Raw genomic sequence first — 12119 nt, forward strand, 5'->3', positions numbered from 1 at the left:
TATGTAGTAGCCAATAAATAGACAGACAAGTAGACAATCCAACCGAACAAGTTAGTACAACGAGGACAAGGAAGATCTGGGACCCAGAGACCAAGGGTTTGGCCCAAGAGAGGGGAGGGCTGTTCCCAGGAAGGTGCTGGGTACAGCAGGCCTGGGAAGAAGCCAGTCAACATGGGAGTATGAGACCCAGGACTCCAGGAGGAGTTTATTTGTTTTCTAAGAAAAACAAAGCAAACAACAAACATCGGAAGAACGGATGATAACTGTCAGGCAGTGTGAAAAACCAAACAAAAAGGTATTCTACAGCACATTTAGGACACAGGATGACAGAGGCAGAGATTCAAAGAGACACAAGCAAAAGAAACTGACACAACTGTTCACCCAACCTCAAGAAAAACAAAAAGCTGTACAAGTAATGAAATGCGCCCTGAAGGACATTACTTTGTTAACAGAGAAAAAACATACATAAAGTTGTAATCATGAAAACAGTGAACTGTATTAAACCACAAAGGATGATGAAATTACTGGGCAGAGCAGAAAGAGGAGCTAAGGAATGCAAGAGTTAAAACCATCTACCACAAACAGGTAGCTAAAACAGTTTTAAATGGATAAAATACGTGCATGTAGCTCGGTAGAAGACAGCATTAACTGAGAGAGCTGAGGGACTTCCCTGATGGTTCAGTGGTTAAGACTCTGTGAACTTTCACTGCAGGGGGCAGGGGTGCAATCCTTGGTGGGAGAAGTTCCCAAAAAGGGAGGAGGAAAAACAGTAATTGAGAAAGTAGAAAGTAGCAACTTCTAGAGGATTGGGGTGGGGGGCTACTTTGTTACAAGTCCTTCAGTAACAAACTAAGTGCTTATATCATTTTAATACAAAATAAGGGCTAATTTTTAAAAACATGTTACAGTTGCTCCCTACAGGAACTGGCAGGAGAAATGGGCAGGGGAGGGGGATGCTACTACACACAGGGGAGGCTCCACAGACCTAGGCTGGAGAACCTGCCTCACTGCAGACTCCGGGCACTCACAACCCATCTTCTTTCCAGAACTAAAGGGCACAACTGTACTTGGCAGCATTCCTCCCAGATCCTGCAAAGGTCTACCATTGCTACAGGCTATAAGCAGACTCTCCAAGTGCAATGTGCACAGAAGGTAAAGAGGGAAGGGTGAATAGGAAGAGAAGGTTCTGAGAAGGATCTGCAAAAGCCCCTCAGGACAAAACCCTCCCAAAGCCCCTCCCACAGCTTCCCACTTGGCTGAGAAGGCTGCCCAAGGCCGAGGGCCAACAACTCCCAACTTCTCCAGCCTTCTTTCCACTGTCTGGTCCACCCAGTTCCCGCAGTACAACCAAGATCCGTCCAGTAGTACCAGAAAGTGAGCTCAATCTGGCACAGCAAAACCCAGAGACAAGCACAAATATGGACTGAGGAAGCCTCTTTGACGCTGCAGGGAGTTGGGTTTATACAAGCCATTCTCACCAAGCCTCCAGCACCCAGCACATTGCCAAGGCACTAAACGTGCTCAATAACATTTCCTGACCAGGGGCATATAATCCTGTCTCTCTGTAAGGGCAGAGAACTCTTAGCAGACTGGAAGCTCAAAGCCTCCACTGGACACTGATCAGACTCCATTCTGGGTTGATGAGAGAAACACAGTCTTATAGAAGAAAAGACGGCACCATCTCCAGCATGGATGATTGGGTAGATTCCACTTCAAAATCTTCCTCCCACACCTGGGTCCTGCAGGAGCCCCGGGAACAGCTTCTCTTAGACTGAGTCCATCACTTACCAGCATCCCCTCTTTGTCTGGGTGATACCTGCTTCTTACTTCTGTATATTTAATAAAAACTATATATTTACTATTTATTCACATTGGAGTTATATTTTAGGCAACGAAGGAAAAGTTCTTAACCAGGTGTTGTTACCTGTGTGCTAATGAAGTCAGTAATAAGCATCACTAGTCATTAAAACTTTTTTAAAATCCCATGTTTTCACTCTAAGAAATACCTAAAAAATGATTATACAATTCAATAACCTCACACCAATTTAGTTTCCTTGTCTATGGGTTTGAAGACTCTCTCTCTCTTTCACTCTTTTTCCCTCAGACAGGCTGACCTTTCCTCCAAATTTTATGTGAACTTCTGACACTGATCCCCCAGCTTTGCACTTTCTTTTATTTCACGTCTCCAATTATTTCTCATGAACTCCCTGTGGTCTAAATTCTGCCTTCCAAGAGAGACAGAACCATTTTATTAGCTTCATTCATCCACATAAAACAGTAACTGGAACTCTCAAACACTCCGGAGCGATGACAACAGAGGGACATAGGATGACATGGGGTGAGAGAGCCAGGCGTGTGGGCTGGACCTCCTGCAGAACCATGCAGTCCCCCAGGCCCCCGGAGAAGTAACACGCCAACCCTCTGAAAATGTGTTCCTCTGAACAGGAGAAAAGCCCAGCACCATGATTCCGTACCTCTCTCATCAGAGTCTTCCGGAAACAGTCAAAGGTGCCAGAATACATGGGAGGCTGTCCAGGCAAACTTGGTGGCTGTGTCTGCAGTCGGACCTAAAATCAGAAGTTAAAACACAGTCATTTCCCAGAAGCAGAACTGCCTGTCGGGGGCAACGGCCTGACCATCTGCCAAAATCTCAACAGAGAAAGCAGCACCTGTGTGCACGTCTTCAGCATTCCCCTTATCTGCTGGCTTCAGACTTCTCTTTCCTCCAGTTTATTCCAAGCTTGTACTCACAAGTCATCAGTAGCATGCTTTTGAAGACTGAGACAGTTCCTCTGATTTCCTCAGCCACTTACTTTTGCTATTTATTTCTTATCTAAAGGATCCCATGGTGACCAAATGGAATAGGTATGACCAGTTTACAAATGAGGAGACTGGGTTCACTGAGGTCCAGTGATGCGCCAGTAACTAGACCTGGCTGATGCAAAGCTCAGCTCAATTCTAGGCACTCTCCACACTCATCTGAAGTGCTTTGTTGGGGGTTAGGTAACGTGCTCGACAAAGATGTTTCGGAATGAGGTGGATTTAATATCCTGCTTTCCTTGGTCCTCATCCTTCTCTACCTTTCGGTGGATCCAATGCTTCCAACTTTCTTTAAACATCCCGTCATAGCACTCCCTCCTTTGTCTCCTTTCTATTCCAGGTGCCCTCCAAGGCTAAGCAGCCTACTCAGGTGGTCCACTATCCCTTTCAGAAAACACGTTCCAGGGCTTCAACTTATGTTCAGTGATGACTTTTACTCAGCCATCTTCAGACCTTCTCAGCTCACCTTTTGGGCTACATTTCACTGCCTGGGGAAGCTCTCCCTACTCAAATCACCTCCAAAATCTCATCCTTTCGATGAATGTCCCATTTGTCCCAGAGCCACCAGTCTACCATTTCTCAGGATTTGAAACTCTAGCATCCAACTACTTCCTGTGTTTCTCCTCTTATTCATGTGGGCACCAAGGCTAATGGAAAGTTCTTTCAAGATGCTTCCAGGATCCTAATTTCTTCCTCTCTTCATCTGAAGTCTTCCTCCAGGCAAAGTGCTTGCCCATTCTTACCCAGTGTGGTAGTTTTCCAAAATGCCCATTAACTCTTTCATACTCTTGCCCTTCAGAAGCTAAACCTAAATCCCCTCCCCTTGGATGTGATCCAGACTCAGTGACTCACTTCTATCGAACAGAATATGATGATATTGATGCTATGTGACTTCCAAGGCTAGGTGACAGAAAGGTCAGCTTCCGCCTGTGTCCATCTCAGGTTATTTGCTTTATTTGCTTTGGGGAGTCCGTCACTATGCTATGAGGATACTTAAACAGCCTGAAGAGGCCATGTGTAGAGGAAACAAGGCCTTCTGACAACAGCCAGCACTAACTGCCAGCATGTGAATGAACCACACGGAAGTCAATTCTTTGGATGAGTACAGTCCTGCCCAACATCTTTTTGTTGTTTTTGACTGGAAGGGAGGGTTTTTGATTCAGTATTTTTTTTTTAAAAACAAACAGACAAACAGCTTTATTATGATATAACTTGTATACGATAAAATTCACCCATTTTATACAGTTAGAGGGTTTTTAGCAGTTGCAGAGTTGTGCAACCTTCATTATAATCAATTTGAGAACATTTTCATCACCCCAAAAAGAAACACCACACCCATTAGTAGTCACTCTTCTCTTCTCTCAGCCACTGGCAATTACTAAGCTACCTTCTGTCTCCGTGAATTTTCCATAATCAATTTGAGAACATTTTCATCACCCCAAAAAGAAACACCACACCCATCAGTAGTCACTCTTCTCTTCTCTCAGCCACTGGCAATTACTAAGCTACCTTCTGCCTCCATGAATTTTCCTATTCTCTACATTTCATATAAATGAAATCATACAGTATGTGGTCTTTCATACCTGGTTTCTTTTATTTAGCATAAAGTGTTCAAAGTTCACCTATGTTGCAGAATATATCAGTTCTTCAATCTTTTTATCGGTAAATAATATTCTACTACACAAATGAACTATGTCCTGTTTATCTGCTCATCAGATAATGACAAATTACATTTTTTCCACTTTTATTATTATGAATAATGGTGCTACAAACTTTTGTAGGTTTTTGTGTGGACATACATTTTTTAGTTCTCTCGGGTGTTATATGGGTCAAGATTCTCCAGAGAGACAGAACCAATAAGCTATGGAGAGTTATTTATTTGTTTGTTTGTTATAAGGAATTGACTCACACAATTATGGAGGCAGACAAACCGCAAGATCTGCAGTCAGCAAGCTGGAGACCCAGGAAAGTCAATGAGATAGTTCTATTTCAAGTGTTAAGACCAGAGAACCAGGAGAGCTGATGGTCTAAGTCCCAGTTCAAAAGCTGGCAGGCTCAAGACCCAAGAGAGCCAACGTTTCAGTTAGAGTTCAAAGGCAGGAAAAGACCAACATCCCAGCTCAATCAGTCAAGAGGAAGGAGTTTTGGCCTTTTGTTCTATTAAGGCCTTCAACTGACTAGATGAGGGTCACCCACATTAGGGAGGGCAATCTGCTTTACTTAGTCTACCTTAAATGCTAATCTCATCCAAAAACATCCTCACAGATATACCCAGAATAATGTCTGACCAATATATGGACACCCATGGCTCAGCTGACACATGAAATTAACCACAACAGGAGAATTGCTACGTCAGATGCTAACTCTATGTTTATTCAACCTTTTGAAGAACTGCCAGACTGTTTCCCAAAGAGGTTGCACCATTTACACCCCCACAAGCAATTTATGAGTATTCCAAATTCTCCACATCCTTGCCAACGCTGACTGTCATCTACCTTTTTTTTTTTTTTTTTTAAATTATAGCCAGTGTTAGGTGGATATTAGGTGGTATCTCCCTGGGATTTTGATTTATGTTTTCATGATGGATAATGATGTTGAACATTTTTCATGTGTTTATTGGCCATTTGTGTATCTTCTTTGGAAAAATGTCTATTCAGATTCTTTGCCCATTTTTTCCTTCCCAATTTTTTTTCTGTCATAAAATACACATAAAATTTACCATCTCGATCATTTTTAAGTACACAGTTCAGTGATATTGGGCTTCCCTGGTGGTAAAGAATCTGCCTTCAGTGCAGGAGACCTGGGTTGGGAAGATCCCCTGGAGAAGGGAAAGGCCACCCACTCCAGTATTCTGGCCTGGAGAATTCCCTGGACTGTATAGTCCATGGGGTCACAAAGAGTCAGACACAACTGAGTGACTTTCACTTTCACTTTTCAGTGATATTAAATACATTCAAAATGTTGTGCAACCATCACCATCATCCACAATTCTTTTTATCTCCTCCCACCAAACAGTAACTTCCCATTTGCCCTACATCCAGACCCTGGCAACCAGTCTACTTTCTGCCTCTAAGATTTTGTGTACTCGAAGTACCTCACATAAGTAGGATCATAAAGTACGTATTTTTCTATGAATGACTTAGTTCATTGAGCCTAATGGTTTCAACATTCATCCATGTGGTTTCAAGTATCAGAATTTCCTTCTTTTTAAGGCTGAATAATATTCTATTATATGTACAGGCCACATTTTGCTTATTTGTTCTTCCATTTGTGGACGCTTGGGTTACACCCATGTTTCAGCTACTGTGAATAATGCTGCTAGGAACAGGGTGTACAAATATCTCTTCAAGACTCTGCGTTCAGTTCTTTGGAGTAAATATCCAGAAGTAGAATTGCTGGATCATACAGTAATTCTATTTTCCCTTTTTTGAGATACTGGTATACTGTTTTCCACAGCGGTGGTACAATTTAACATTCCCAATAATAATGCACAAGGGTTCCAGAGTCTCTGCATCCTCCCTGACCCTTGTTATTTGGTTTTATTGATAGTAGCCATTCTATCAATAAAATGAGGTGGTATCTCATTACACTTTTTATTTGCATTTTCCTAATGATTAGTGATACTGAACATTTTTTCATGTTTTTTTTCCAATTATATATCTTCTTTGGAGAAATATATATTTAAGTACTTTATTTTTTTTTCAGAGCATGCAACAATGTCTTTTATTATATATGGGTTTTAAAAATTATTTTTGTAGTATCTCCATACACAGGCAAAAAAAAAAAAAATTGTTTAGCATATTGGAACTTGCAAACCTGATCACTGCAGAGAGGAGGCAAAATTATCCCTACAGCATGCTTAACCAGGCCAGTTCATCTGTCGACCTTCAAGAACATGGAGATGAACATGATAGACAGACTGGCCCCAATCTGAACCTTCATTCACCACCATTTGATAGCCCTTCTTCAGGCCCAGATGAGCAGCACATTTCTTGCCAACAATCATCAAATGACCAAGAGGACTTTCATCATCATCCGCTGCTGCAGAAATCTGGGATATATGTTTTTTGGGTATCACCAGAAAATGTGTTGGTGCTTGAGGGGAAATGTCAAGGAAAGCAAAACACTGGTCATCCTTATAAATGATTTTGGTTGGGATTTCTTTGTGAATCATCTTCCTGAAGATGGTGTCACTGCCAGGCCGGGCGACCTGAGCCTTGGTGATCTCATCTGCCATCTCTGCCTCCCTCCCGAGTGGCCGGCTGGGTAGAAGGTTGGGAGGAGGCTTTGCTTATTCTTAAATTGGGTTGTTCTCTGTGTTGTTGACTTGTAATAGTTCTTTTATATATTCTGGATCCCAGACAACATCTGCAACTTCACAAGAAATCCTTGAGCCAGACTACCCACCTAAGCTGCTCTCCAAATCCTATCTCACAAAGATCAAGAGAGTTAATGAATGCTGTTGTTGTTTTGGCTGCACTGTGCAGCATGCAGGATCCTAGTTAACCAACTATGGATTGAGCTCAAACCCATGAACCCTCGCAACATGGAGGTGCAACCATTGGACTGCCAGGGAAGTCTGCATTGTTGTTGTTCTAAGCCACTAAGTTTTGGGGTTAAGTTGTTACATTGCAAGATAACTGACAGACCCAGTCATTATATTTCTGCAGTCTTTTTCCTGGTCTGTGTTCTACTTCCTAATCCTTCTCAGTTTGGTATCATACTAACCTTTCCAAGACACCATTTCCATCATGCTGTTTCTCTATTTATTTAGGTTGGTGCAAAAGTAATTTTGGTTTTACTTTGCCATTTGATATTGAAATACATTCTTCTTTATTTTTTTTGTTTTGGAATACATTCTTAAATGTGGTTATGTTACACATCTTTAATGTACATTTGCTGCTTTATGTTTTTTGCTAACAAATTGTTACTTGCTGTTTACTTTATATGTATTCTAGACTATGCAAAAGATGTTAGACAAAAAGCAAATTCTAGTGATTTTCTTATACTAGTTCAACATGGTTCATACAGCAGCTAAGACAAATCACAACACCAACACTGCATTTGGTCCAGGAACTGCTAACGAACGCACAGTGCAGTGGTGGCTCAAGAAGCTCTGCAAAGAAGATAAGAGCCTTGAAGATGAGGAGCACAGTGGCCGACCATCGGAAGTTGACAACGACCAATTGAGGGGATTTGAGCGCTCAAGAATTGATGCTTCTGAACTGTGGTGTTGGAGAAGGCTCTTGAGAGTCTCTTGGACAGCAAGGAGATCAAGCCAGTCAATCCTAAAGGAAATCAGTCCTGAATATTCACTGAAAGGAGTGATGGTAAAGCTGAAGCTCCAATACTTTGGCCACTTGATGTGAAGAACCGACTCATTGGAAAAGACCCTAATGCTGGGAAAGATTGAAGGCAGGAGGAGAAGGGGATGATAGAGGATAAGATGGTTGGATAGCATCACTAACTCAACGGACATGAGTTTGAGCAAACTCTGGGAACTGGTGTTGGACAGGGACGCCTGCCATGCTGCAGTCCATGGGGTCACAAAGAGTCAGACACGACTGAGCAACTGAACTATACTGAACTGAATTGAGAGGATCATCAAAGCTGATCCTCTCACAACTACATGAGAATTTTCTCAAAAACTCAAGGTCGACCATCCTACAGTTGTTCGGCACTTGAAGCAAACTGGAAAGGTGAAAAAGCTCAATAAGCGGGTGTCTCATGAACTCATCACACACACACAAAAAATCATCGTTGTGAAGTGTTGTCTTATCCTATGCAACAGCAGCAAACCATTTCTCGATTGGATTGTGACACGTGACAAAAAGTGGATAGCATACAACTGGTGATGACCAGCTCAGTGGCCAGACTGAGAAGTTCTAAAGCATTTCCCAAAGCCAACTTGCACCAAAGAAAGGGCGATGGTCACTGTTTGGTGGTCTGCTGCTGGTCTGATCCACTACAGCTTTCTGAATCCTGGCGAAATCATTATATATGAGAAGTATTCTCAGCAAATCAATGAGATGCACTGAAAACTGCAACACCTGCAGCCAGCATTGGTCAAAAGAAAGGGACCAATTCTCTGCAACAACGCCCAACTGCACATTGCACAAACAAAACTTCAAAAGCTGAATGAAATTTTGCCTCATTGGCCATATTCACGTGACCTCTTGCCAACCGACTACCACTTCTTCAAGCAACTCAACAACTTTATGCAGGGAAAATGCTTTCATAATCAGCAGGATGCAGAAAATGCTTTTCAAGGGTTCATCGAATCCTGAAGCATAGCTTTTTATGCTACAGGAATCAACAAACGTATTTCTCATTGGCAAAAATGTGTTGCTTGTAATGGTTCTGATTTTGATTAACAAAGATGTGTTTGAGCCTAACTATAATGATTCAAAATCGAGGGTCCGAAACCACAATTACTCTTCCACCAACCTAACAAATTTTTCATTCTTGATTTTGTGAGGGGCTTTTGTTAGTCCTGCGCTCTAGGCAATGGAGGTGACATGCAAAGCTGAGAAGTTTATGGAACATAACAGTAGACATGTCCAGAGGCTCCCACTGCTTTACATCCAATATCCCTTACTTGGCCTTCAGATTCTCCATGGTCAGGCACAAACTCCTCAAGTTAGTAGGAGAGAGAGATGGACCAAAAGTTCTGACTGATACCTTTCTTGTGATTTTGTATAAACTCCTACCTGCCTCATCATGACATCCATCATTTAGGCCCAGCAAGAACATTAAAGTCCTCCATGGCTGGTCTTCTTTTACAGCCTGGTTCCCACTGCCAAGCCTATATCCACCTTCACTCCTGCCTTCCCTCTGCCAGGAATATCTGGGTCTCCCTACTTCTCCAGTTAGAAAACAGCCAGCCCTTCACCACCTGCCATAAAATCTTTCCAAGCTGAAGAGCTACAGCTCCCGCCTTTCCAGACCACTGTTAGTCACCTTGGGTCTCTAAAAGTGTCTCTTGGCCAAGCTTTGACCAGAGCCCACCTGGCTCCCTGAGGTCAAAAGGACAGTAGTCAGCAATTTGTGGGTTTGGCTTAAATCAAAGGGAGAGTTTCTGATTATTAAAAATGCAGTGAGGGCTTCCTTGGAGGTCCAGTAGTTAAGAATCCACCTTGCAATGTAATAGATGACAGTTCGATCCCTGGTGAAGGAAGTTCCCACATGCCATGGAGCAACCAAGTGCTAGTGCCACAGCTACTGAGCCTGGGTGCTGCAACTAGTGAAGCCTGCATGCCCGCGAGTCTGTGCTCTGCAACAAGAGGAGCCTCTGCTATAAGAAGCCTGTGCACTGCAACCAGGGAGCAGCCCCCACTCGCTGCACCTAGAGAAACCCACACAAAGTAACAAAGACTCAGCACAGTCAAAAGTAAAATTAATTAATTGATTTTTAAAAGATAAAAGCTTAAGGACAATGCAGTGAGCATTTTCAGTCATTTACATTTCAGTACACAGATCATCCTTCCCTTCCTGGGAGTGACATCTGATGGGGAGGAAGGGCAAAGGATATGGAGGTAGGAGCAACACTTGTATTAGGGAGCAACAGGATTTTGTTTTTCTTTAAAGAGAGACCCCAGATAACTAGAACTAACAAGATCAAGAGTAGAAAGAGAGGCCAGACAATTCTCCCCTACATCAGTGTTGCTTAAAACGACTACTGTTGGGGAAGCCCTAACACACATGGCATTTATCAACTTCTGAATAAACATCTGATTTCATGTTTCACAGTGCCCAAACCAGCCCGATGGCTTTAATCTTAGTCTTGTGATAAAATGACCCCGGATCTTCTTCTAGGTGAAAGGTAGCAAAGAGCCTGCTGCCCAAACTTGCTCAGAGAACATCACCAAAGCAATTTTCTTTGCTTTGGTGGAGGAAACCCAATTCAACAATCCAAGAATTCCTCTACACAGGCTTCCCACTCTGCGAGACTCACCTCTGTTCTCCACAGGCTCACCCTGGCCATGAACTGTCAACTTTCTCCAAGTGTGTGCAGAGATAAGGTTAGAAAACTGGGATGAAGCTTTGAATGCTAAGTCATAGGGTATGGACTTTGGTCTCCAGTAAGGCCTTGCTGTAAGTGCTGCAGGGGAAAGAGTTGATGTGCAATATGAGGATAACCAGGGAACAAGCCTTGATGAGTTTCCACCTTCCCAGAGCCTCAATCTGACCATGGCTTCCACACCAAGTTGTTGTGAGGATCAGCCTGGCCCTGAGCAAAGCTGATCACTTGATTTCCTTGGAAGGGACTCGGTCACTGAGGGCACTGTCGCTTCCCACAGGAGACCGCTGAGGTTAACATGGGGTGACACACTGAAGACGGTTAAGAAAGGTGCAAAAGAGACAGTGGCGGAGCACTTCGGGCCCAGAGAAATGTGTCAAAAGACATATCTATCTAGAGTAACCTGCGTTTAGCTCTCTTCCAGAAGAAGGATTTACAGATGACCTGTTTCAATCTTGCTGATGTTAGGGTTTGCAGAAGTTAGAACTTTGAGCAGACGCTTTTTCTTTACCATCCCCAAAGTAGGGGCCCCAGATGAGAAAAGGTTGCCGGACAGAGAACTTTTTTAAAATCAAGAGTCTTCGGTGGGCGATTAGAGGCTTCTCACTCTGCGCCGTCTAGCTCCTTGGGGCGCAGGAACAGTTTCCTCCACACCCGAAAGGGTCGAGAGGGAGATTCCCCAGACTTCTCACGGAAGCTCCCCCGGGCCCCACTTCTGTCCCGGACCAAGCGTCGCGAGAGACCCTGCTTTCCGCGCCCTGCTCGGTCGGGCCTCCTCCCTCCAGCCCGCGCGCCCCAGCCTCCTCGCACCTTGACAGTGTCCAGCGGGTGTCCCACGAACACCAGGCACATGCCTCCAAAGCCGCCGGCCAGCAGGTTCTTGAGCGGGCTAATGGGCTTCACCTCGTCTGCCATGGTCAGTCAGTCCGTCACAGTGCCTGTGGTTTCCCGGCCGGCTCCGCTCCACTGCTCCAGCAGCGGCGCCGGCGCCGCCGACCTTTCACCCACTTTTGGGTGGGCGGGGCATGAGCCCGGGGCAGGTCGGGAGGAGGGCCTAGACCGCCTGCCCGGCCCCTGCTTCCGCCGGCGGCGCTGCTTCCGGCCATAGCTCCTCCTCGATGGGCGTGGCTTGCGGGAGAAGGGCTGGCCCCTACGCCTTCTGGGCGGTATTTTGGAGTGGCGGTTGGTGGGGGTGGACTTCAGTTCAGTTCAGTCGCTCAGTCGTGTCCAACTCTTTTGAGAATAGACTTAAGAAGCACGGAGACTTGAGGAGGCTAAA

At 44.2% G+C, this 12119-nt stretch overlaps 1 protein-coding gene and 1 pseudogene across 1 annotated transcript in view; both read right to left on the reverse strand.

Annotated features, from left to right (window-relative positions):
- LOC113888851 (mitochondrial carnitine/acylcarnitine carrier protein-like) overlaps nucleotides 1-11867 on the reverse strand; it is a 34260-nt gene extending 22393 nt beyond the window's left edge. The window contains 2 exon segments of the mRNA XM_027535833.1: nucleotides 2475-2567; nucleotides 11651-11867. Of these exon segments, the coding sequence (XP_027391634.1) occupies nucleotides 2475-2567; nucleotides 11651-11755 (198 nt within the window). The 5' untranslated portion in view covers nucleotides 11756-11867.
- On the reverse strand, nucleotides 6512-8070 carry LOC113888852 (annotated as a pseudogene).
- Nucleotides 11868-12119: the final 252 nt, after the last annotated feature.

This window comes from Bos indicus x Bos taurus, unplaced genomic scaffold, assembly GCF_003369695.1.
Source record: "Bos indicus x Bos taurus breed Angus x Brahman F1 hybrid unplaced genomic scaffold, Bos_hybrid_MaternalHap_v2.0 tig00002561_arrow_arrow_obj, whole genome shotgun sequence".
NCBI lineage: Eukaryota > Metazoa > Chordata > Mammalia > Artiodactyla > Bovidae > Bos > Bos indicus x Bos taurus.